This window comes from Pleurodeles waltl, chromosome 7, assembly GCF_031143425.1.
Source record: "Pleurodeles waltl isolate 20211129_DDA chromosome 7, aPleWal1.hap1.20221129, whole genome shotgun sequence".
NCBI classification, from domain to species: Eukaryota; Metazoa; Chordata; class Amphibia; order Caudata; family Salamandridae; genus Pleurodeles; species Pleurodeles waltl.
The window spans coordinates 7,694,480-7,720,527 of record NC_090446.1 but is presented as its reverse complement, the minus strand read 5'-3'; the positions used below and the strand labels follow the sequence as shown (position 1 = coordinate 7,720,527).

General features: G+C 45.7%; 1 protein-coding gene across 1 annotated transcript in view; it reads right to left on the bottom strand.

Moving 5' to 3' along the window:
* Nucleotides 1-8,689: 8,689 nt before the first annotated feature.
* LOC138303526 (zinc finger protein 2-like) overlaps nucleotides 8,690-26,048 on the bottom strand; it is a 48,766-nt gene continuing 31,407 nt past the window's right edge. Inside the window, exons 7-8 of the mRNA XM_069242734.1 lie at nucleotides 15,562-15,672; nucleotides 8,690-11,745 (exon numbers count right to left, since the gene is read on the bottom strand). Of these exons, the coding sequence (XP_069098835.1) occupies nucleotides 11,078-11,745; nucleotides 15,562-15,672 (779 nt within the window). The 3' untranslated portion in view covers nucleotides 8,690-11,077. The remainder of the gene's footprint in view (nucleotides 11,746-15,561; nucleotides 15,673-26,048) is intronic.

Sequence of the window (26,048 nt, the reverse complement as noted above, 5' to 3'; positions counted from 1 at the left end):
TGTGTGGGTAGATCTAGTGCCAATGAAATGCCCCAAAACACTATATGGACACATCAAAATGATCAATACAAAACTACCTGTTTTTTTTGGGGGGGGGGGGGGGGTAGACACCTGCGTTTTTGGTCCTGGGTTCAGCAGCCATATAGGGAAACCTGCCAAACCCAAACATTTCTAAAAACGAGACACCCAAGGGAGTCCAGGGAGGTGTGACTTGCGTGGATCCCCCAGTGTTTTCTTACGCAGGATCCTCAGCAAACCCAAATTTAGCTAAAAAATAAAAAAATTCCCACATTTCTATGTGGGATCACCGCACTGGTGCAAATTTCCTACCACCCAACGTTCCCTTCAGTCTCCTGGCAAAAATGATATCTCACTTGTGTATGTGGGCCAAGTGCCTGTGACAGGGAAGAGGCAAAATTGAAAATGACAGGGAACCAAAGCGGGTCCAAAAGGCCAGTTTGAAAAAAAAATTTTTAGGCTGACAAGAGGGGCAGAATTTTTATCGGTATATATGCAACAAAAATGTGGGGAAAATATGTGATTTCCAGCAAAGTTGGAGGTTTGCAGGGCATTGTGGGTAAGAAAATGGTGCGGGTGCATGTGAAGCACACCACCCTGGACTCACCCAGATGTTTAGTTTTCAGATGTGTCTAGGTCTTGTAGATTTTTCTACAGGGCAGCATCCCAAAGTCCAAAAAGTGCAGCCCTCACCATTCCAAGTGGGACGATTTTGAGAGGTAGACAAGCTCTCATGGCCCAAATGTAAAACCAAAACAATCAAATGTCCTCTTGCTTGCTGTGGGATAAGATGTTTTAGTGTGCGGGGAGAGCTGAAAGATTGTTACCCCTTTCAGTTGGGGTGGGGGCATAACCATGTCCATACTGGTTGGTAGCCACCACCCCACTATTTGTTTTTGGTTTGTTTAATTCCCTGGCATCTAGTAGGTTGCATGGGAGGCAGATTGGCCTAATAAAAATAGGCCAATCTGACACCAAGGGGGACAGAAATGGCCTAAAATAAATCTGCCCCCGGGGGAGCGACCCTTGCCTAACAGGTCGCACCCCTTGCATGAAAATAAAACAAAATCCATGGTGTCGCGGTTTCTGTCCCCCCTCGGGGGGCGACTGGCCTGAGAAAAATAGGCTGATCTGGCCTAACATAAAATTGCCCCCAGGGGAGCAACCCTTGCCTAAGGGGTCGCTCCCCAAGTCTAAACAAATAATTATCCCTGGTGTCTAGTGGTTTCCAGGGGAAGTGGTGGTCCCCATGGCTGAAGGGGAGGCATATAATTAAATGTAAGCCCTGGGGAGGTGACAGTCCCTGTGGCATGAAATAGTCTAGGAGAGGGCCCCCATGTGCCCCCCCCTCCTTTACGTTTACAAGCCCCCGGAGACCGCGCTTGTTTTTTTAATAAACATTTTGAGGTGAATTCCTTGCAATTTAGCAGACATTTTTGTTTTTGAAAAGTGTCTTTCTCCCATGGGCGGGTCCCTCTGGGACCCCAGCACAAGAGCTAAGGGATCACTTTTTCATCTTTTATTCTGGGACTTGGCTGAAGTCCCAAAGAAGGCTACCAACACGTCCTGGCTGAAGTGTTGGCAGCCAATCAGAGATCAGGATTTCCCTGCACAAGCTTGTTATTATCTGTGAATCCTTACAAACTCTATTTTTTTCTTTTAATATCTCAAAAACTACTGAATGGATATACACCAAATAACAAACAGCACTCTTTCCAGACCAAGAACTACCTTCCTGCCAAATTTGGTGTAATTCCGTCTATTGGTTCAAGCTGTAGTCATGTCTAAAGTACCTATGGGGATTAAAATGGGAAACACACTTTTTTTGAACCCCCACCCTTTTTTCTCACCCCCGCTTGAAGGGTCACCCTGAAACTTACCATGTACAAGATTCTCGGGAACACTTTTTTGGGAAAGTTTTATGAAAATTCATCAAACTGCGCCACAGATCTAGGCAAGTCAAAAATGCTTTTGCAACAGAAACATGGGCCTAACTATAACTACCTACTGGTGACCGCCAGTAGGTAATAATATATATCTATGTATATATCTTCAAAAACATATATACTTACCTGTGCAGCAAACTCCCTGTGTGGAGAACGACAAGCACTTACCTTTGTTGTAAAGGTTTGCATTGTTCTGCATGTAATCTAATGGCAGGTTGTTCGGCTAACATGACTTTTCTATTATCAAAATCAAACAAGCATTTGCAATGCAGTAGGTCTCTCCTTTGCTCGAGTTAAAGCTATTGGCATTGTAAATTCAGAACTGGGCTTTTCTTGACACATAAATTGGTCAACCCTGCCTCATAATTTGGTATTTTCCTGCCATATTACTCCAGTATCCCTGCATATAACTAAAGCACTTCCATTTACCTTCTTACTCTATATACAGCAAAAAATGAAAATGTTGCGATTTATCATCCTAATTTAAATCTGCCATGCTAATTCCAACAGAATACCACTTTCACCACCCCATCATCAGAGTTGCTGGCTGGCTGACACAACTCCCCCCCCCAAAAAGTCACAAGACAGCCACAGAGGAGAAATAAAGTAGAAGGGTCACCCACACATATCAAGAGTTTTCAAACAGTCATAGTATAATATGAATGTTAAGTTGGCCTGAATTATGGTCATAATTATAACAAGGAGAGTTTATTAAAACATATACAATTATCATATAAACCTTTAGCAGAAATACATTATTGGCATTAGGTTGTAATGCTCAAAACAGCCCCTATAGGTCACATAACAAAACTATCATTTGTAAGAAACATGGTCATGTAACCATATTGTTAGCCCCCATTAGAGGATAACCCCATGAAAAACAGGAGAAAGTAATGCAGTGTAACCATTTACTTAACCCCTAGAGGGCGTTTTTAGGGCTAGCAGGCCTACTGCAATGATACTACAAATAAGACCTTTAGAACAAAACTCCTCCCAGCTGTAAAACAAATGTTGTAGCCATGAGAAAGCTTCAAAGACACTGAATGGTGGGTGGGGTTAAGAATTTGGGGTCCCCAGTAACCTAGTGTGGGATCCCAAAGATAATGTAGACAGAAAGAGCACGTTGTCGTGAACGTTTTGGTGGTGGTCCCACTGTCTTCAGATCACCACAGGCTGAGTTATGAGCAAAAATGTTTTGTAAAAGTAATGCCGTACAAAGCATTATGGGTCGAGTTTTCCAGCGTGCAGTGAATATTGTAGTATCGGCTCTCGCGCTATGCCAGGAGAGCCGTTTTCACTTTGAGGATTTCTGTTTTATGTGAAGCATTCCCCAATTTCAGGTGTTTCAAGGGGAGAGCCACAAGATGAAAAGACTGATTAGGTAACTGTTAACAATGTGACCAGAGCTCTAATACCGCCAATCGAGTTCACACTGTTGTGCCGGTTCACGCTGTGAGCTCCATGGCCGCCATGCAGCACGAAGGGGAGAGACAAAATAAATAGTTTGCCCATGCTGAAGTAAACCAGCAATCATGCAATAATCCATGTAACAGGGGCAGTCTGCAAGGTGTGTCAAAAACAGCCACAAGCCGGGACAAATGTAAAGCATTTAACCAATTATATCAAGTGATTTTTGAAAGGCAAGCCCACGAACGAGTGACAGTGATGGGTGTGACATGGGTGTGGTTAAAAGACTGCAATACTTACAACAGGTCAAAGCACTTGCTCGCTCGATCTAAAAATGGAGGGAGACAGCAAGGTAGTCTGTCGATTTATTTAGCTTCACTTTTATAGAAACTCATTTGCCTACAAGCTGCAACCGTATATCCGCAAATAATGATGTAAGTGGTTATCTGGGCCTCTGATACTGTTGTGTCTTGAAAAAACAGATCAAAGTTATATGCACTTGGACACAGATTGCTAGCCATAATTTCCACATTCAGTATTGCGCTTGGACGAGTAACGCCGCTGCTGCCGCTGACAATCTATCCCGAAGAGGACATTTATCATCATAACCTTGAGAGAATTGTGCTCAGGTGTCAGCATCAGAATTAAAAGTGGTCTGAAACATTTTAATTTATTTAGAGGCAAGTGGCGTGCCATTTTCGACCAGAAACATCTTACAAAACGTTTACCATGGTACACAACTAATTAAGATTTTGTGGACATATATAAACAGGATGGAGACTGAGATTTTGAACAAATAAGCTGTTTTGTTATGGAACGATTACAACACACCAGAGAAGAAATGTTTTTTTTTTTAATAAAGACTCAATGAATAATGACCAGCACATCATTCCAGGTCTGCAGTTACGTGCAGGATTTAAAAAGTATGCCCTGTATGTAGTTTGTGGTCAAAATCTTGTTATTGATGGAACTATTGACGTGGTGACCTGGGAAGAGAATAAGTGCGGTACACTTATAAGACAACTGATTTGCTAGTTCATGGACAGAAGAACTGATCGATCAGGATTTATAAAGTGTGGCGAATCACCCTTGAAGGTCTCAAGCCGCTGCTGATCAAGAGGACATCTGCAACATTTGTTGTGTCTGATCTCCCTGTTCACTAGGGGGCCATATTTGTGAAAAAGTGGCACACGGGAAGGGCAGGAATGCACTGTATGTAAAATATGGGCATTCCTGTGCTTTCCGCCTGCACCGGCTAACAATTGCCTGCCTAGTGCCAACATACGCACCCTTGCACCACGGTGCATGTAGGATTGTTTTTGTGCAGGAGGGGGCACCTTCCTGCACAAAAAGCATTCTTGAGAGGCCTTTTCCTCTTTCTACGTGTGCTGCACAATGCAGCACACGTAGAAAGAGGAGGTAAAGGAAAGAAAGGTATTTCTCCTTGTTACGCCTCACCTGGGGAGGCGTAGGATTTTTGCGGATTTCCCGGCTTACCTGTTCTTGTAAATCTGGGAATGCGTCAAAATCAAAGGATATTGCATGTGAAGACCCACGCAACACCCATGGAAACGCCTCCCTGATGCAGAATAATGCAACGCAGTGATTTGTGCTGCGTTACATTACTAAAGATCTATGAGGCCACGTAGGGCCATGCGAGGTGGCCTTGTGTTGCTTCATAAATCTCATTTTTCATTTGTGCCACTCTTGCACCACATTGCATGGTGCAAGAGTGATGCAAAGGGGCTCATAAATTTGCAACAGAAAGCTGTCTTCTTGCCACACTGGTACCTGAAGCCACACGAGTATCTGGACTTGTTCACCTCCCATGCACGCTTAGCTGCTGCTTAATCCACCCCTTTAAGATTTGCGCTGCTGGTTTAACACCGAATATTTGTTGAGGTTGCAATGGTTCAGCACAAATTGGACTTAGGTTCTCATTACGAGTTTGGCTGTCAGGAGGGTTAACAGCCAAACTCACAGGGATGAGGCAGCCGTCAACCCGGCTGCCTCACCCCCTCAACGTATTATGATGCTCCCACTGTGCTGACTGGCAGGAACACTGTACTACTTCGTTCCCGCCGGTCATCCCGGCGGGAACAATGCTACGGTATTGGTCTTGGCTCCATGGAGGGATCCAAGGCCAGTACTGTAGCACTACAGCACCCTCGGAATGTACACTGTCTGTAATGTAAAGCAGACAGTGCACATTTCGAGGGTGCTGGGCATGGGGATGCCATAGGCATGGGCAGTGCAGACCCCCTGTGGTCCCCAGCATTGTGTTTCTGCCAGCCTTTCCATGGCGGGGCCCCTGTCATGAAAAGGCTGATGGAAACAGGTGTTGTAATCAGCATGGCGGTGCTGAGTTCAGCGCCCCCGTGGCTGACCACGAGTCCGACCTCCGTCAGCCCATCGGGAACCATGTCCCGGGCGGTGATGGCGGTCCCCTGGTGGTCCGACCATCAGGGTCGTAATGTGGCAGTTGGGCCACTGCGAGCCTGGCAGCCCTTGGACTGCCAGACTCGTAATAATGCCCTTAGTATGTTAGAAAAGACATACAAATAATGACATTTCAGATTAACCACTAATTAAATCAGTAATCATACTAAATGTATTGAGGAAAGATAACACCTGACGTGATTTGAAGTCTATTTAATTAACATCAACATGAGAAGTAATACATTGGTAACAATTAATGTAATTCAGTGGGAAATATAAAGAAACTGGCTTGGTCTCTTCAGAGCAAAACATCCATAACTGAATGCATCATGGACTGTGGTAGAAAGTGCCACAGTGAGCTAGAGTGAATCCGGATGGTTAGCCAATGCAGTCTTTTTAGGTTTGGGGCAGCATACCTAGCCTGGCATGGAAGCAAACATTAGTGGAGCAGAAGAAGGCTGTGAACTAAGAAGTAGAGATATCATGGGCAATTCAACTTCTCCACTCTCATCCTGTACCTAAAAGTGTCTCGGATACGAGGGTGCTAACGGATACGAGGGTGCTAACAGTAGTGAGAAGCAACAACGTCAGGGGTTAGCTCCTTTCCAGCACAACAGGATAAGTGTTGAGAGAGCTCTAAACTAATTTAAGACTAATTATACCCAAACACTTGAAATTACAAAAATCACCGGCAACAATCAAGTGGCACTGAGATAAAGGTTACAGAAATATACCAGTAGACATAGCTGAACTTTATTTAACTCCTGCAGAAAATCTACGCACATCCACTCACAGCGATGCTCGAGTGGCTACAGGTCAGTCTTGAAAAGGGTTCAATTTTTATTCCGATTCACAGAGAGGTAAAGTAGTAAATTCTCTTCAACACATGACTAGGATAAAATGCATTTGTTTATTGGTATTTATTTATACACGTGTCTTTCAAGCAGGTACCTAACCACAAGGGGAGCATAACAGAATATACCCATCACTTGTGATACATGACCATTCCCAAATATAAGGCAACAGTAAACCTAATACAAACTTCAACTGCAGATTGATTAAAAGAAAAATGTAGATCACTATTCACAAATATTGAGAATATACTCAGACAGCAATAGTAATGAGCACATTGTAGGAAAAATAGACTTCAGTGTGCATTTCATTCCTGTACAACCTAAATGTATTTAGTTAAAACAAAAAGTGTCCACACTCCCAATGTTTATTTATGGAAACCAACAGTACATACATCTAGAAACAAAACATCAGTTTCCTGGAAGCTGGCGTTGTAGGCCAAAGGAGAATGTCCAGAAATCCTCATTGCTATTCGCTCATGTGAAGTTCGACACCTCTTAGAGCATTCACATCAGACCGATTATGTTGTTTTTCTCAAATTTACACGGTGTCCCTGTTAAGAGCCACAGGACCAAGTACGCCTAGAGGTTTGTAGTTGTAGGTTTTGGTGCACTGCAGACACATTATTTGCAGATCAGCTGAAGACCATGGATTTTTGATTCTGTTTGTCTACTGCCAATTCCTATAAGTCGGACTAAGAGAAACCCCTCAGTGCTGCGATACTCTCAGGTATATGATTTCTGCTGATGTTGTTCTCGCGTACAATACACAGTTTTTCTCTTGTGGGACTGCCAAGAATCAGACCTGTGGCTCACGCATACTGTGGGCTCTGATTAAATGAGGTTCACCAACATGCTTCTCCTGGCAGGGATTGTGGTTAGTGGCACATGGGCACCATGTTCCTTCCTTACATGTGGATTTGTTAGTGGGAGACATTAGTAGACAGACACTACAAGTCCTACGTTGTTGTCAATCTACATTTTTCAGCAGTGTGTTCATACATTTAGCGCAGCAGTAAGGCCAGACCCTGAACTGGTGAATTAGATTTCTAAGTTATTGGAAAGGTACTCACCCTTGTATTCCTGAGTTCCTGAATCCTGATCTGTGATAACTGAGTTAACTGTGTCTGGATTGCCCAAACCCGCTGTGCTTTGTCACGGAACTTGAATTTGTGTTTCTTGGGTCCCTCTTGGACTCTCTTGCGGATTTGGTTAACTGCTGTCCTTTTTGGCATTTAATTTGGTGTGTTTCCGAGACTGCTTTGGATCTCTTGTTTGGTCCCCTGTAGAATTCTTGGATAAAGCCATTTCGCCTAGTTTAGGGAATTAATAACATTCTTCATTCTCCTGAATCTACTCATCATGTAGTCACTTAGGGGCATATTTATACTCCGTTTGCGCCGAATTTGCGTCGTTTTTTTCGACGCAAATTCGGCGCAAAACTAACGCCATATTTATACTTTGGCGCTAGACGCGTCTAGCGCCAAAGTATGAGTAAAGAGCGTCATTTTTTAGCGTGAACGCCTTCCTTGCGTTAATGAGATGCAAGGTAGGCGTTCCCGTCCAAAAAAATGACTGCGACGCAAATGCGTCGTATTTATACTCCCGGGCAAAAATCACGCCCGGGAGTTGGCGGGGCAGAAAACCCCGCATTTGCGCCACTTTTTAACGCCTGGGTCAGGGCAGGCGTTAAGGGACCAGTGGGCTCAAAATGAGCCCACAGCTGCCCTCCCATGCCCCCAGGGACCCCCCCTGCCACCCTTGCCCACCCCAGGAGGACACCCAAGGATGGAGGGACCCACCCCAGGGACATTCAGGTAAGTTCAGGTAAGTATAAATATTTTTATTTATTTATATTTTTTTGTGGCATAGGGGGGCCTGATTTGTGCCCCCCTACATGCCTCAATGCCCAATGACCATGCCCAGGGGACATAAGTCCCCTGGGCATGGCCATTGGGCAAGGGGGCATGACTCCTGTCTTTACTAAGACAGGAGTCATGTAAATGGCGTCTGGGCGTCGTTAAAAATGGCGCAAATCGGGTGGAGGCGATTTTTTGCGTCAACCTGACTTGCACCATTTTTAAGACGCCCTAGCGCCATTTTTCCCTACGCCGGCGCTGCCTGGTGTATGTGGTTTTTTTCCACGCACACCAGGCAGCGCCGGTCTGCTTGCGCCGGCTAACGTCATTCAATAAATACGGCGCCCGCATGGCGCTTCAGAATGGCGTTAGCCGGCGCAAAATTTTTTGACGCTAAACTGCGTTAGCGCAGTTTAGCGTCAAAAAGTATAAATATGGGCCCTAATTACTAAGCCAGTGAACTGCAGAACTCATTCATGTATACAACTTTTAGTTAGAATCCATAAAGTTACTGCTTTATGGTTTTCCGGGCAACAAGTTACCAAGGGTGTTCCTAGGTTTTTAGATAATCCAATTCGCTCTGTTTTTAGCTACCTGGAGGTTCACTAGGTAAGGCGTTTTGCCATACGCCTCTTTAGATCAGTCTGATCTACAACAGTCCCAGCCAAAAATGTTATGTACAGAGGTACATCAAGAACAAACCTCGCCCAGACTGAGGTATTATAATGATTCGATTTACTGCTCACTTAAACTAATGTCAATTTTTCACCCAGTTCATCATCTAGCCAGAAGCAGAGGTTTTTAGCCTTGGAGACCGGCATCAGGTGGACTCCTAATGTGTCCAGCCAGAGTTGGGGACCCCATAATGGCGGTTCACGCCCATCACCATCACCAAAGTCTTACCACCATTTAGATTCAAGGAGTTATTGTTCATTTGGGTGGCAAGGGGACAAACATAGATGTTGAATAACATTGGACTTAGAGCAGAACCCTGCACCTCTCCGGAAGAAAGAGAATGAGACCTTAATACAGAATTGGATGAGAAGACCTCGAAGGTCTGATCCTGCAAGAACAAGATCCTCCAAGATAAAACTGTAGCTTGGATACCAATAATTTCAATTCTTTAAAGAAGAATTGTGTGGGACAATGTGTCAAAAGCCATGCTCAAGTCGAGCAGGATCAGTGCTGCTGTACCGCCATTATCCAGCAGCCGTCTGAAGTGCTCAGTAACTCCCAGTGATGCAATTCCAGTACTGTGGCGAAACTGTGACTGAAGAAAACATTTCTCAGATTCCACAAAAGCAGATATTTGGTGGTTGACATGTTTCTCCAAGATTTTAGAGAGCCGCTGGAGCAGCAAAATTGGTCTATAATTAGACGAGTCGGAGGCATCCAGACTAGGGCCCTCATTATGAGTGCGGTGGTCCAAGGACCGCCATACTCGTGGTGACGGTTGTACCACCGCATTCCAGGCGGTCTGTCCGCCACACTACAACCTCGGCAGATGGACCAGCCTAAAGACCACCGTCCCCACCAGGAACATGATTCCCGATGTGGTGACGATGACCTGAGTTGTACTCAGCCAGGGCAGCGTTGAACTCAACGCCACCTGGCTGATTACAACTCAGATTTCTGCCAGCATTTCCAAGGGGGGGACCCTGCCATGGAATGGCTGGCAGAATGCCAGTGCCGGAGGGCCACAAGTTGGCATGGGCAGTGCAGGGCCCCCCTGCCCAGCACTATCGGAATGCGCACTGTCTGCTTTGCCGACAGCACGCATTCCGAGGGTGCTGTGTGCTACAGTATTGGCCTCGGCTCCCTTCAGGGAGCCGAGGCAAATACCGTAGCACTGTTCCCACCGGGCATACCGATGGGAACCGCTTATTACAATGTTATACACTCAGGAGTGGTCTCTGCCATGGCGGTGGTGTCCCCCCCCAGAGTTTGGTGGTCCCGCGGTGGGACTGCCGAACTCATAATGAGGCATGAGGTCCTAAGTTTCTTCAATAGGGGCAGGAACATAGCAAGCTTCCATGCCTGGGGATACGTCCCTCTCTTGAGGAGGAATTAAGAAGAGAGATCAAAATTTCTAAAAGTTCTGGACCATGTTTGCTGAGCTTGGACCCCCGGAGGGGGTCTCGAAAGCCCGACTTTAAGGATTGCAGTAACACTATTACTGTTTTATAAATATGATAACAGTACAGCTAATTACTAGCAGTGTTTCCTTGAAGTAACTTGTTGAAGTAGGATTTCCTCAAATGATCCTGAATTATGTAGGCAAACATTCTGAGTGAGTTAATGTAACTTTCACAGCAGTGGTATAACCAAAGGTTTATTAGTTACATTTATTTTTATATTTTGATTGATTTCTCAATGCCAGATGTCGTTTCATGATCGTGAGTAGCTCTTCTAGCAGTTTCTGTGTAATTTGTATGTCACATTGAGAAGCAATTTACAATCGGCATGGAGTATTCAACATAATCCAAACTTCATTGTGTCCCGGGTATCTGTCCGGCTCACTGCTTTCTCGTTCCTCAGTACCGCTCTCTTTCAGTGTTCACTCAGTTTCCACTACAACAATCTCACAATGCTGCTGTGGATTTTTGTGCTTTATCTCATGCTTATAATAGTGGTACTTTTGAGTGAAGCGTTTGCCACATATATTGCAATGATATGGTTTTTCGCCTGAGTGCATCTGGAGGTGCCTTTGAAGAATTCCATTTTGATTGAAACTTTTTCCACAAATGGTGCAGTGAAAAGGTCTTTCTCCGGTATGAATTATGATATGTTTATTAAGATTTGACTGTGAAAAAAAGCTCTTCCCACACTCATTACATGTGTTTTTCCCTTTATGGTTTTGTGCACGTGGCCGTCCGACAGGCCTGTGTTTTATGGCAAGTTGTTCGCCCTCAGGACTAGGACACGGCTCGTCCCCTGGCAGCAGGTTTAATTTAGCAGGAACAATGTAATTTCTGTAATTGCGGTCAGATTTATCGGATGGTCCTGATCTCTGGCCGTAAGATGTTACCTGGTGGATATCACTCGGCAGCTCAGCATCTTCCTCTCCTCTTAGTTCCTGGTGATGCCCGGGATCCCTCTGGTTCATGGGATACCTTCTCCCAGAAGCTCGTGGGAGCCGCTGAGCATTGGGAATTTTTGCCCTTGGTTTGTACACTCTCGATCCGTAAAAAAAACTACCAGCATGTCTCTTCCTGCTTCCAGTGCCTGTTGGGTGAGAATTAGATTGAGATTATTAGAATTCTACATGTTAAAGGCTGCAAAGAACAACATTTTCATGGTACGTCTAAGGAAGCATTAGAACAGTCATGTAGGAGGGCTGTGTCTAATTTTTCAGTAGCCAAAGCAGCGGTATTAATGATGAAAACACACTTCAGTGCTAGGGATGAAAGACCAGTGGCAGCTGTAAGATGAATTACAGACGGCAAAGGCGGGGATTCGTGTCAAGGAGACACAGCATGCCTCTTTCCTCATACGAGGAGGCAGCTATGTGGCAGGGGCACCTGAGAAGGTGCTGGGGCAACGGCTGCCACTAGCTCATCTTGTCTGATTAGCATCGTAGCAGAGCATGCATCACATCGGTTATGAAGCCGTGATGAGTAAAACTGCAAAGAACCTAACTGGAGAAAACAACGTGATGGAAACGTAAGAATGATACTACGCTGAACCCTTTTTAATATAGACATTTTCTTTGTTTTCCAATCTATTGTAGGGAAAATGATATTCAGGTACATAAAACTAGTGCGTGATGCCGTGTCCATTTATAATTCAATCTTGTCTTAGTAAGAAAGATGGATCCAGGTGTTTAATTTTACAGACCTATTGATCAGATGTCCCAACCCACTGCTGTATGATAGGATAAATGTTCGCCTCTCGCCCCACCAACCCCATCAGCTGTGTAAAATATGAAAAAGTTGCAGAGCTGCCAAATGTTATAGTGTTGCAGGAGAAAGGTGGGACAATGTAAAAAAAAAAAAAAAGGGGGGGGGGGTTTAAAAAGCTAGGAATTTTTACTTCTTGACTCACGCCAGTTGTAGAACTGATTGATTTTCTTTGCTGTGTTTTTACAAGGAGGGGATGTAAACTTAATGGCACCGTATACTAGTTGTGCCTGTGATGTCATAGGGTTATCAATGTTTTCTAGAGTTATTAACTACAATATATATATATATGGGAAAAGGTACCTCAACCATGCATTAAAAGGGTATTGCAAGTTACCCAGGAGTACCATGATCATATAGAGGAACAAGGCAAAAGGCTGAGTTCCTTCAGGCGTTTATGGAACTCCAAGGTGACTTGCAATACGCTTATCAAATAGCTCGTTCATATAAAAGAGAGAGCGTGTTTGCTAACACGAAGAATACAAATAAAATCTCTAGTGCAGAATTGAACACATCAAAAAGCTGGGGTACCTGTTGGAAGAAGATACAGGAATCAGTTTAATACAAGTCAGTTTTAGAAGAAAAAAGGTAATAAAAGGTAGCTTGGAATGTGTAGAAACATTAAGAAATAATCTAATTTCTGTATAATTACTTAAGGAGTGCAAAAAATAAACATATTGCTATAAATAGCTTTCGTGTTGTCACTGCACAGCTAGAAAATAGAGCAAAAGAAGGAAAAGCCATGTTTTGTTGTGATGTCAGAACTCAATTGTAATGTTTTGTTACAGTTGAGTTCTAGTTTTACTTCTTTATAACAGTGGCTGGGTGAGCCACAAGTTGCTGATTATAATGAAATCAGAAACAGGCGTTAACACAGGGAATGCAGAATCCAATATGCTGTAAGGTAATTAATGCTATAGAACATGAAGTCAGTGTGATGTTTCACTATTTTCCAACTGTCAGAGGTAAACGGAAAGGTGCTTGTGCAGAATTACTTCCCAGGTGACGCGAGGCCAGTACCTCCTCGTATAAACACATCATGGCCATCACTGCAATATACATGTGTTGGGGGCCCATTTTAGTTAGTCGCTTGGACACAGTAATAGCTTGGCTTAGGCTTGCGGCCTGTGCCCTTTTATCCAGGATTCATGCTCTGTATTTCTGTATTCAATTTTACTTGGTTTTATTATTGCTTCTCTAGTGGCATTATTTTAATTCCATTATCAACTGTTGCTCTGCAATAGAGCCGTTATCAGTGCTACGGAGGACATACTTCGCATCAAGTTCTTTTCTCTGAATTGCAAGAACAGAATGCGAGGCACAAGGAATAACATTTTGTATTGACGGCCCCAAGACTGCATAAACATACCCGCATCAGGCGTCTGTACATGAACATGTCTCCTATAAAAACATCTTGTAGGACAAAGGGTGTTAGAGGGGGTTCCAGACAGAGTTTTCATCCATGCTGCATGATGGTTTTCAGTCCACCTCGGCCTTTGTGTCTCCAGGGATCCTGATCTGGAGACTCACTGCCGGACCTTGTACCAAGGTAAAGGGGTGGGGCGCGGTTCTCATGGCCACTGTACGGACAGAGATACTCTCACTTAGTGGCCAGAGATTAGGCTTTTAGGTATGAATTGTGTATTCATGTCATTACAAACATGCTGGGGTTGTTTATATTCCCATCTCTGATTTTCACAATCCTAGTTTTGTTACTTGTCGTTACCCTAATTATTACAGCTCATGCATTTTATCATAGATTGACGCCTTTTCAATAAATAAATGTATTGATAACTGTACTGCATCTCACTTCTTGCCTATGTGTGTGTAAGGGACTTTTATGTGATGACAAAAGGCTAAGGCTTGTTTCCACCATAATCTCCCTGAGGGGTTTTCAGAGTCGATGCAAGGCTGCCAGAAATCACCTTTACCGGTTGGGTTTTGGTGAGGTGCTGCTTGTGGGCCGGGAGGGCTGGGCCGACAGCTGCCATCTGGTGTAGGACAGACTCAGTTGCCTACAACACGGAGGTGCTGCTGCTCTAAACCCAGAAGTCGCATTACTTTCCGATAGTCCTTATGACACATTCTTGTTAGCCTGAAAACTTCAAAGGAAACATTGGTGCAATTTATACATTGAAAAAAGGCTAGCTAGCCAGTATTAATTATTGGCATTACCAAATACCAAATAGGGTGTTAGCTGCCACGTATCCTGGCAGGGGAGTCAGAGTTATAATGACTTGGGTACTGAAGTCTTACCGTACATACAGACCCAAATCCATTTTCTATGTCGGCTCCTACTGTGCCTAGCTTACTCTCCAGCAAGCACTATCATAGCCACTTACCCAGGAGACACAGAAAAACAACTCCAGATTGATATCTAGGCTTATGTGAACATATAACCTTGAATATACTTGGCTGGATTACCTCAGGTACATAGGGCCATAGCGTCCACTGATCTGCCCATCATCGAAGTCAAACACAGTACCCACTATCCTGGGGACCTTCTATGACCCCTTTGTGAGCAGAGTTGAAGAATGGACCCGCACAATCATGCAGCACGCCCTTTGCTACTCAGTCTGGGACTACCTTAATCGGCGTTTGGAGGGAGGTCAGAGTACAGTCAAACATCCCTGTGGGAATGTCCCTGGGATCCTCTCCGCCAGTCCCTACAGGGCATCATCAGGGCTCACGCTACCTGCGCAGCACATCTTTGGGAGCATACACATGTGTCAGCCAAGCCTTTATGCTTTGCGCCTGCCTCCGTAATATGGTGTAGATTATGCCTCGCAAATGTACAAATGGTACTGTCAAACAAACAGTAGCGACGCCTATGTAGGCTTCTGACACCCAGCATAACATACTAATACCAGGGTAGAGAAATGAGATAATGGTTGACTAAGGGCCTGATTTAGATATTGGCGGATGGGTTACTCCATCACAACAATGACGGATAACCTGTCTGCCGAAATCGAAATCCCATTATGTCCTATGGGAGTTAGATTTCGGTGGACGGGATATCAGTCGCCGTTGTGACGGAGTAACCCGACCGTCAATATCTAAATCTAAATAAAGCCCTAACTTACATTTATAGTTACAAGATTTTACTTATCAAATTGTAAGAAGCATAGAATAGATTACACACCTGTAGATCTGGATAAACTCTCTCTACTTATATAGTTCTGGACGTCAAGGTCGTATATCTCTCCTTCTTCATTGATACCGATTGATGCGACTGCTGAGGTACCGTCCGGCCCTGTTATGAAAACACTGATTTAAGTTTGCACAGATTTGCAAGCAGACAGAATCCCATTTCAGGGCTGCACATTGACCACTCTGAATAAAACTGTTAACAGCTCTCAGCTTAATATTAAACACAGTTAAGACCTTACTATTGTCAGTGGAGAGCTAGCCAGCTTGGCGCTGAAAGTAGATGGCAATCATAATGAGTGATATAAAATAATAATTACCAATAAAGAAACTTTCCACTCACATCTTTAAACGAGTCACTATTTACTACAAACAAATGCAGAAATGCAGAATAGCAAAAACGAAGATGGCAAGAACATTCTGAAGCAGACCTACAATCCTTAAATGCTTTACAGACCATAGTCTACATGATAATGTTAGATCTGCTATCCTCAGAAGCCTTGGGGTCTGAGTCTTCCAACAACGACGTTGTTTTCAGCCTCCGGTTAATATGACAAAGGTGCGAGTTGGCATTCTCACAGTGTATCCATTATGCTAGGATATGTCTGCTTTCTATCGTGGAATCTCAGTGGCCTGGGGAATAATTCAGTGGGTTTGAAGAGAGCAGCTGAGAATCCCACAAATGTTATGAAGCACCCCTCACTCAAAAGTGAAGTCTGATTCCCACTAATAATAAATATGGCTTCATGATGTCCAAAGTATTTAGTCTAAGTTCCATTGTACAATCAAGTGGTGCACTGGGGGTACATGGTCGGTGGTGAGGAGCAACGGACATAGTTCAGCAGGACACCAGTTACCACCCAACTTCCCTCAAAGGAAGAACACAAACAGGGAGACTAATGCTGCCGGAAATGGACTGGTACTCGCAAGAGGCCCCTGGCACGGATCTTTATCTCTTGACTGACGGACCGTAACTGAAATATAAGGACCTGGCACATGCTTTGGACATACTGGATTGGTTCCGACTTCTAACTAGGGAGCGGGATTTAGCATCTGAGTCCAATCGACCCTTTAAAGAACACGCCTCCGGAAGCCTAGGTTTTTCCCCTTTAGGAATTGCCTGGCGAGGAGTTGGAGAAGGGGCGCAATGAATCCCGGATCAGAGTGCAGGACAAGTCTGCTTTTGGCATAGTGCTCTGATATTTTTAATGATGCGGAATAAGTAGAGTATAGTGTCCAAGACAGAACCAGGTAGTATGCATTGTAGGAGTTGCCCATGGTAAATACATATATGAACATTGCCAGTTTCCAAGGAGGAGGTTGGGCACATGTTAATCAACAGCACTACTTACTATGAAGAGATGGTTACAGGGTACGTAACATTTTCCATTCGCAACGTATGGCTGTAGGTACATGTGCTCTGCAAATACTCTACAGCAGTTTCGTCCCCAAGTGGTGACAGGCAAGTGGATGATGCAGATGGTGGCAGCACTCTCTGGTACACTAAAGCCTACTGTCGGGCTTTAATGTTCACAGAGTAGTGTTCAGTGAACGTGTGTAGTTTATGCAGGAAGATGGCTATCTCTGCATTGTGCTAATACAGGGGCATACTCTGCAGATAGTACAGATGACCCCTACTGACTGACCGGGGTTAAAAGTAATAACCCTAAATGCTCTCTGGTAGTGGGGGTGAGCAGTGTAGGCTTATCAGAGGGCAGTGTTAAGTATTTGTTGATGACACACAGTCAATACATGGGCCACATGCTTGTGGGAGTTGTGACCCCCTGCCCTGAGGCACATTTGACACCTGGGAAATTAGCTATGCAGGTAGGCGTGGTGCACTACCAGGCTAGCCACACCCATTAGGTTGGCAGCTTGATGTGCTCCAGGAAAGAAGGGTCACACCATCTTGTTTTTGTTGGAACTAGGAATTCTGGGACAGAGATATGCCTACTGCCCACAGGAAGTGGTCATCTCGGGGGTATAGTCACCCAGGGGTAAATAGCCCACTGGTAACTATCCTACACTTCCCTAAACACCCCTAGATAAGTACTTAGGTGGCCCCTGACACCAGAAGAACAGATTTATCTGGCCGAAGAAAGAAGAGGACGAAGAAGAACCAAAGAAGCGAGAACTGTAGACCACTGGTGGACTTTGGCGCAAAACCCTGCCTACTTACCTGCTCTTGTCCTGACAATCGCAACAACCTCACTTGTCCTGCAGCTGTGCATCCTCCAAAAGATGCAGAGACCCTCTAGTACTTTGCCAAGCCGTCAGCATCTCACTTCAAGTGGAGGAGCCACTTTCCTCCACCCTGCAGGGACCAAAAGCAACATCTGATTTACTGTTCTGTTGACCACCAGGTCCCCTGACGCAGCAGCTGCCCAGCTGGAGGTTGCTGAGATCCAGCAGGACCAACCAGTCTCCCCACCAAGTGAAAAGACCCCAGGACCTACTGGAGCCAATCTGCACCAATACCCCTTGCAGCAACCAATGCTTGTTTGAGTCCAGACTGGACTCCTACGCCTCAACCAGAAAGCAGCTGACGAGGGACATCAGCACTGCAGAGGCCATCATCGAGAGTGGACCGGCTACTATTTCTGCCTCCTCCTAGAAAGTTCCCCCAAGAATTGTCAGTGCCCTTATGCAGGAGCAACCAATGACCAAAACCTGCTGTACCCAATCTCCACGGCCTGGGTCCACGACAACCAACTGGGTTCTCTTGGTCCCACGACCCCGGCTGAACGAACCCCCCGTTGGGAGCTCCCAAACCTGTCCCCAAGTCCCCCTCTGCAGCCTGTTTCCATATGACACCTCTCTAAACCAACCGTGCAGCATGCAAGGCACCTGACCTATCCAGCACCTCTGCACCCAGACGTCCCAGGGCAGGTAAAACTGAACTGCTGCTATTTCTTGTGACCTTGTCCCCTTTGCACCCTATGACCTAGAGGGTACCACTGAGAAACGACTGCAAAGACCCCTATGCAATAAACATACCCTATACAAAAAGGAGTCCTTTATCGCGTAAAAGTGCATTTCAGTGAATTGTTACTTACTTGCAAAAATCAATACACTGCAACAGTGCTTACCTTCTTGTGAAACGTTTCAGGTGTTGAAACATTCTATAAAAGTAGCTATCTTTTTCTAAAATTGGTCTTGAGTTTCTTCTTGAGTGTGAGTCTCAGTTACTGACTCTGTGTGTTCAACAAACGCATAGCACTACACTTTCATAAACATTGTAGGAAAGTACCCACTTTCTTGGCATGGTTACCAACATTCTCTGCCTGTTGTCAGTGTGTTTGTGTTCACTGGGATCCTGCTAACCAGGACCCCAGTGATTATGCTCTCTTCCTGCTAACTGTACCATTCTCACCCCACATTTGGCATACTGGTACCCCCATGTAAGTCCCTAGTATATGGCACACAGGTACCCAGGGCATTGGGGGCACCAGGGGATCCCCAGGGGCTGCAGCATGTATTATGCCACCCATGGGGAGCCCAAGCAAAGGATTCTGCAGGCCTGCCATTGCACCCTGCGTGAAAGGGCGCATGCACGCTTTTTCACTACAGGTCACTGCACCAGGTCACTGTAAGTCATCCCTGTGGCAGGCCCACCTAGCCTAAAGGGCAGGGTGCAAGTACGTGTGTGCGAGGGCACCACTGCACTAGCCGAGGTGCCCCCACAAACTCCAGGCCCATTTTCCTGGACTTTGTGAGTGCAGGGACGCAACTTTACGTGTGTACTGGACATAGGTCACTACCTATATCCAGCTACATAATGGTAACTCCGAACCTGGGTATGTTTGGTATCAAACATGTCAGAATCATACCCCAATACTGTTGCAAGTAATGGAAGTATGATTCCATGCACTCTGGGGGCTCCTTAGAGGACCCCCAGCATTGCTACTACCAGTCGTACAGGGATTTTCAGGCAGCCCAAGCTGATGCCACCCTCAGATAAGTTTCTTCCCTCCTGCTGCTTGAACAGCTCAAGCCCAGGAAGGCAGAACAAAGAATTTCCTTTGGGAAGGGGTGGGGGTAACACCCTCTCCCTTTGGAAATAGGTGTTACATGGCTTGGGAGGGGTAGCCTACCTAAGCCACTGGTATGCCTTGAAGGGCACATTTGGTGCCCTCTGTACATAAACCAGCCTACACCGGTTTAGGGACCCTCAGTCCCTGCTCTGGCACGAAAGTGGACAATGGAAAGGGGAGAGACCACTCTCCTGCCCACCACCACCTCAGGGGTGGCGCCCAGAGCTCCTCCAGAGGGTCCCTGGGTTCTGCCATCTTGAATCCAAGGTTGGCAGGAACCTTTGGGAGCATCTGAGTGGCCATGTCAGGCAGGTGACATCAGAGCCCCCTCCTGATAGGTGGCCACCTGGCTAGGTGACCAATCCCCCTTCCAGGGTTATTTCGGGTCTCTCTCTTGAGTGGGACATCAGATTCGGCTTGTATGATCCCAGGAGGACTCCTCTGCAACCTTACTTTGAATTCTAGCACTGGAACCCGCGACTGGACCCTCCAGGAACCGACAATCTGCATCCATGAAAAGAAGACTCTTCTTGCAACATTGTTTCCATGGTTCCTTCGAGCTTCTGAAACATTTCCCCGGCTGTGCATCTTCTGGGGGCCGCAAGTCTTCAGTCTGCATGAGAAGGAAGAAGGCATCTGCAGGCACCAACTACAATGACGACGGGCTGTGTGGATCTCCTCTCATCCTGAGCTGTGTGGATCCTGCATCACGGATGGTGGTCCAGAGTAGTCTTCTTGGTTCTCCCTTCTTGGCCAGCTGTCCAACTTTGGTGGAGGTAAGCCCTTGCCTTGCCACGCAAGTCAGTACCCCCTGCACCACGTCTCTTGCCGCTACCAAGGCTTGTTTGCATCTCTTCCAAGGGATAATCATACTCCACTTCTAGCCCCAGCCCCCATCACTCATTCCTGCGACGCACAGCCCTCTGCGTGCCTCTGCGGCATGAGACCCTTCTCCAGTTGTACTGCGTGGGACCCTCTGTGACTCCTGCTTCCTTGGTCAGTGGGTCTTCTGTGGGGGCTGCCTCATCTTCTGTGAACTCTCTGCCTTGCTGAGGGTACCCCAAGGTCTCCCCGGTGGGTTGAGTCCTCCTGCACCTTGCTGGTCCCCGGCAGCTCCACTTTTGCTTCACCGCGACTTCTGCCTTTGCCAAGGCTTGTTGGTGGGTTTGCCACACCACTAACTGACTGCAATCATCCATCTGGTGTGGGACATCGACTGCACCCTCCAGGAACTCTTCACCTGCTCCAAGGCTGCATTCCTGATCGTCTTAGTCCTCCTGTCGACCAACTCCTGCATCCACAGCTGGGTGGGTAGTAGCTCCTACTCCTCCTGGACTCTTCTGTGACTTTTGGACTTGGTCCCCTTCTTCCGCAGGTCTTCTTCTTCAGTAATCCACCGCTAGTTTCTTGCAGTCTTGTCTGGGTGTTGCATTTTCTTATTTTCCTTCCTTTTGGAGGGTGTGGGGCAAGTCCAGTAACTTACTCCTTTCCTCCTGGTTGCTAGAGAGCACTGTGGTACTTACCTCTGGGGTTTCCTAGTACTCCCAGCTCCCAGCTACACATTCCACTTACCTAGGTGGGGGTCCTGTGTTCGCATTCCATTTTTTTTTGTATATGGTTTGGGCTTCCTCTAGGGTCACTATTGTCTATTTGCATTTGCACTATTTTCTATCACTTTCTATGCCTATTGCTGATTACTAGTGTACATATCTAGTGTGTTATCTATCTCCTATTGGAGGGTTGCCTCTATAGTACTTTTTGGTATTGTGTCACTAAAATAAAGTACCTTTATTTTTGTAACACTAAGTGTTTTCTTTCATGTGTGTGAGTACTGTATGACCACAATGGTACTGCATAAGGTTTGCATGTCTCCTAGTTAGGCCTTGGCTGCTCATCCACAGCTACCTGTAGACAGCCTGGCTTCTAGGCACTGATACCTGGACGTGGTATAAGGTGTAAGTACCTTAGGTACCCACCACACACCAGGCCAGCTTCCTACAACCATAAACTGCTCAGCCACACTACCACAAAAGAGAGCAATTGGTATTATTATTTGAATCCCTGTAAATCAATAATGGTCGCTTAGACTATTTGCATAATGTCCCCTACATTCGGCACACTACATGGATAGCCAGCTTCATACATCCACAACATGCACTGAGTATTGGGCACCAACAACAGACAATTCCAGGGACTGTCAGGTGGTGGCCATTGCCTGTCAGCACTCACGCTCCCGGAGGGGTTGTAAAGCCTTCTGCGCTACATACTACAGTGCATGAAGCCATCAACAGTCCCACTACCATCTCCACATAACAGGACGTCACGCCTGAAAGAGGCATACACTTTAGGAATGCCTTGCCCCCTACTGGTTGGGGTAGGGTATCTCCGTCAAAGCGTTTGCACGGACACTAAGAACTGCTGAACCTGCTGCGACAGGAAACAGGGTTTTTTGGCATTGCTGGTGAAGCCTAACCCGGGTACTAGAGACGCTTCGGACTGGGTCTGTGCTAGGCACTGCTGTTTGCTGATGCTGCTCTTTCTCTGTATTAACCAGTTGTCTGGGTAAGGAAAGACACGAATGGGTTTTGGCACGGGCATTACTGCTGTTTTGTAACCACTCTCTGGCTGTAGTAAGTCCGAAGGACAGAACTTTGACCCGGTAGTGTTGTGCACTTACCACAAAGTGCAGGGAGTGGGGGCGCGCTGGGTGTGTGGCAGTATGGAAGCAGGCCTCCAGGAGGTCCAGGGTAGTCATGTGGACGTGCTCCAACAGGATGTTTTCTTTAAGTGGCCCCAGGTCTAGGATCGGCTGCAGAGTCCCTGCTTTTTTGGAGGTCAAGAAGTACATGAAGTAGATTCCTCTGTGAGGGGGCATTAGCTCAGTGGCCCGTTGGCTAGGAACACCTGCACTCCACCTTCAGCAGGTGTAGATTGTTGTGACTGAGGATGTGGCGGTGAAGTGGTCTGTTTGAAGGTGTGGGGGACTCCAGCATTACTCCTGCTATATCATCAGGAGCACCCACGAGTCTGGGGTTGTTTCTTCCCATTGAAGAAGGAAGAAAATCAGCCTTCCAAAGGTAAGTGTTGTGTGATTGAGAGGGAAGTCAATGAATAGAGGCCGCCTTTTTGTACCTCCTCTCTCCTTGGCTTATCTGTTGCCACCGTACTTGCCCCTGCCATAAGACCTGGGTGCCTACATGCCCTGAAAAGACTGTAGCAGGAGATAACTTTGCTTCTGCGGATGCACAGAAGCTTTAGGCCCCCCTCTCGCTTGATGCTTTTGGAAACCAAGGCCTAGGTATTGAGGTCTTTAGGGGGCCCATTGCTTTGGTGCTCCCTGTATCCTTCTGCATAAAGGAACTCAACCTGAGGGCTGTTCATTATCTAAGGGAACACTGAGAAGATGCTTCTGCGCCTCTGGCATAAAGCTAGAGTCTCTGAACCTGGCATGTTGCAAAAGCAGGATGCTAGGGTTCGTCTCTCTTAGCCCCTTTTGTGCCGGGTGTCGGAGAGGTGTTTGACTACAGCCCCCATCTACTCCAAGTGAAGGTGATGTAAGAATCTGGAGTATTGATTTTGGGTGGCTGAGTACTGATCTCAAGGAAAAATTATAACCCTTGCCAAGGTGAAGCCTTAAAGTAAACAATTAACCAAAGCTCAACCCCCTTGTAGTTATACACAGAGCAGACAGGCTTTACTTAATGCAATGTATAAAGTATTTATAAAGTACGAAAACAGTAATAACAGTGAAACGCAACACAATAAAAATCCCAAACCCAAGTAGAAATTTAGAGTAAAATTTAATAAACAAAATTAAACCAAAATGACAAAAAACCAATAAGGGAAACAGGAGATATGTATTAAAAAAAATTTAAGTACGAATAACGCCAAGAAGTATAACGTTCCAATGGCAGTCAATGGTCGCGGTAGACCAGGACCTACTGCAATTTGACTCTGAGCACAATGGGGAGTGGGTCGGATACACCAACCAGGTTCATCCTGGTCAAAGACTTTACCTTCTGACTTTAGTCCTTAGTTCCAATCCACTGCAGACGTACACTTCTAAAGCCCCCATGACCTCAGGGAGGCACTTAAAGTCTTACAGGTACACAACAACAGAGGCCAGACAACAGGGACCAGTCCGGGTCCAGTTGCCACTGGTCACCTGGCCTGTGGTGGACAAAGGCTTATTGTAGCTTGCTGTATCCATTTAGCTTCAAGTAATGACCCTTGGAGTTATGTTATCAGCTTATGTTATTAAAATGTGTATAGCGCACTAATCACGTGAGAGCGTATCCAGGCGCTTTGGCAGGTGTGTAGGTGTGTAGGTGTGTGGGCCACAAGGTGCTTATACGAAGAGCTGCATGGTCATGCATTTGGTGAAATTGGTTCTGGGGGTGGTTGTCTTGTCCATCAGGGAGAGGAGGAGTTGGGTGTCATTGAACGTTTGACCTTTCAGTCAGGTGGCTGTCTTGATTGGTGGTGGGTAGGTTATCTAGGGCTGGGTTGGTGTGCGAAGTTGCTGAAGATGTTTGTGATTTTGCAGTGGAAGAAGTTAAATAGTTTGTTGCAGAGTTGTTGGGAGGAAGTGATGTTGACAGTGGCTGAGGGCAAGGTGAAATCCTTGATGATCGAGAAGATCTCCTTGCAGCTGTTGGCGCTTCATTCGGTGTGGTCCACAAGTAATGTTTTTAGGTGTCTCTTATTTGCTGGTGATAGGGCGTGAGTGCAGTCCTTTAGGTAGTTCTGTGGGTGGTGTCATGGCTGGCCCCCTCTTCCCTTCCAGCTATTTACAAAGCTACTAGTGTCTTGACGGTGTTCTTTGTAACAGCTGGCCCGCTTGCTTCTTCTACTGTACTCGGTTTGATGGGTGTGAGGGAGTCCACACAGTTCTTGCTCAAGGTGTGGAAGTTAGTAATGTCCTTGAAGAGGTTGTCTGTAGGGGTAGGGTGGTCTGTGCTGAGGGCATTGAGCCAGTCTGCTTCTGTGGTTTTGCCCCAGGTGCGGCTGGTAGCTGCATTGACCTGAAGTGTGTTGGTTTGGAAGAGGATGATGGAGTGGTCGGTCAATGTGAGCGACATGGTGGAGTTGTATTTGATGCTGTCGCTGGTGGTGAAGATCGGGTTCAATGTGGGTCCTGCAATGACTGTTGGCTCTGAGATGAGCTGGGCGAGTCCGATGTAGCTCCACTTTTTTAGAAGTGCTGTGGAAAAAGGGTTGTTTCTGTCTGCGAGGTGAAAGTTGAGGTTGCTGAGGAGAATGTAGGCTCTGGAGTTGGTGGTAAGCAGGGTGGCAAAGTCAGTGATAAGGTTCGTAAATGTGGCTAGTGTTCAGAGATTTCTGAAGTTTTCAGCTAAACTAAATTTGGGTTTCGAGGACTGGAGATGTGAGTGTGGTGAGCGTACTATGGTCATCTAATTGCCCTCCACATCTAAAACTAAAATCAAGTTTGTGTCAGTCACTGTACTGTCAACAAATACAGAGACAGAAGTCTGGTTTCTCAGAAGGATTTCTCAGCAACCGGACAGTAGAAATACAGGAACTGTTTTGTAATCCCGTCTTCCCTTCTTTCAAGTGTGTCCCCAGTATTATATGTAAAACCCAGAAACAGAAGTCTGACAGAACAAAGCAGGGTTTTCCAGGAACCAGACAGGTGATATATAAGAATTGTATTGGCATCCCGTTTTCAGTTGCATCAATTGTACCCCTGGAGATATATCTGTACCCAGTAGACCTGTGAAGCAGGATTTGATAATAAAGCTGGATTTGAGACCCCTAACAACCTCACCCTGCATACTCTGTCAGTTATGGAGGGGCTACATCTGCATATTCAGGTCAGCCTATTGTTTGGTTCTAGGAGACACGACATACCCATTCAAATGTTAATTATTGGTTGGCATAAATGAGACAGTAAATGCAAATGGGCCTCCAGATGCTTTAGGAAGGGAAAAGGTAACTTTCGAAAAGTACCTGTTCCCTAACATTTATTGCAAATCCAAGTTTACCTTGGAACTGGATTTTGAATAACTATTAAAAATAGTTGTTAAATTATTTTCTAGCTGTTTCCTAGCCAAAATTAGCATTATTAAATGTAATAATGTAACCCAGTGTTTTCTTATGGAACAGCCAACACCGCTACTGTGAAGACAGCTTTTGGGCCTTTTTCACTGTAAGGACATGTTTAACATTAAAATCCTACCTCTGGAACTACAGACAAACGCTATGAACCTATTGTTACAAATAAGTGACTTCCTTTTTTCTACAAATAATATTTTGGTCTTCATAGAATTCAAAGGACACTGTCACATATAATTAATGGTTTACTTTCCTTGTACATGTGGTGTCTTCTGTTGGCCACCCCCATTTTATTTTGACTGACATCTTTTTCACTACATAGTAGGCCACATCAATAATGTCAGTTATATAAACTTGTGTGCGCACCAGCGAA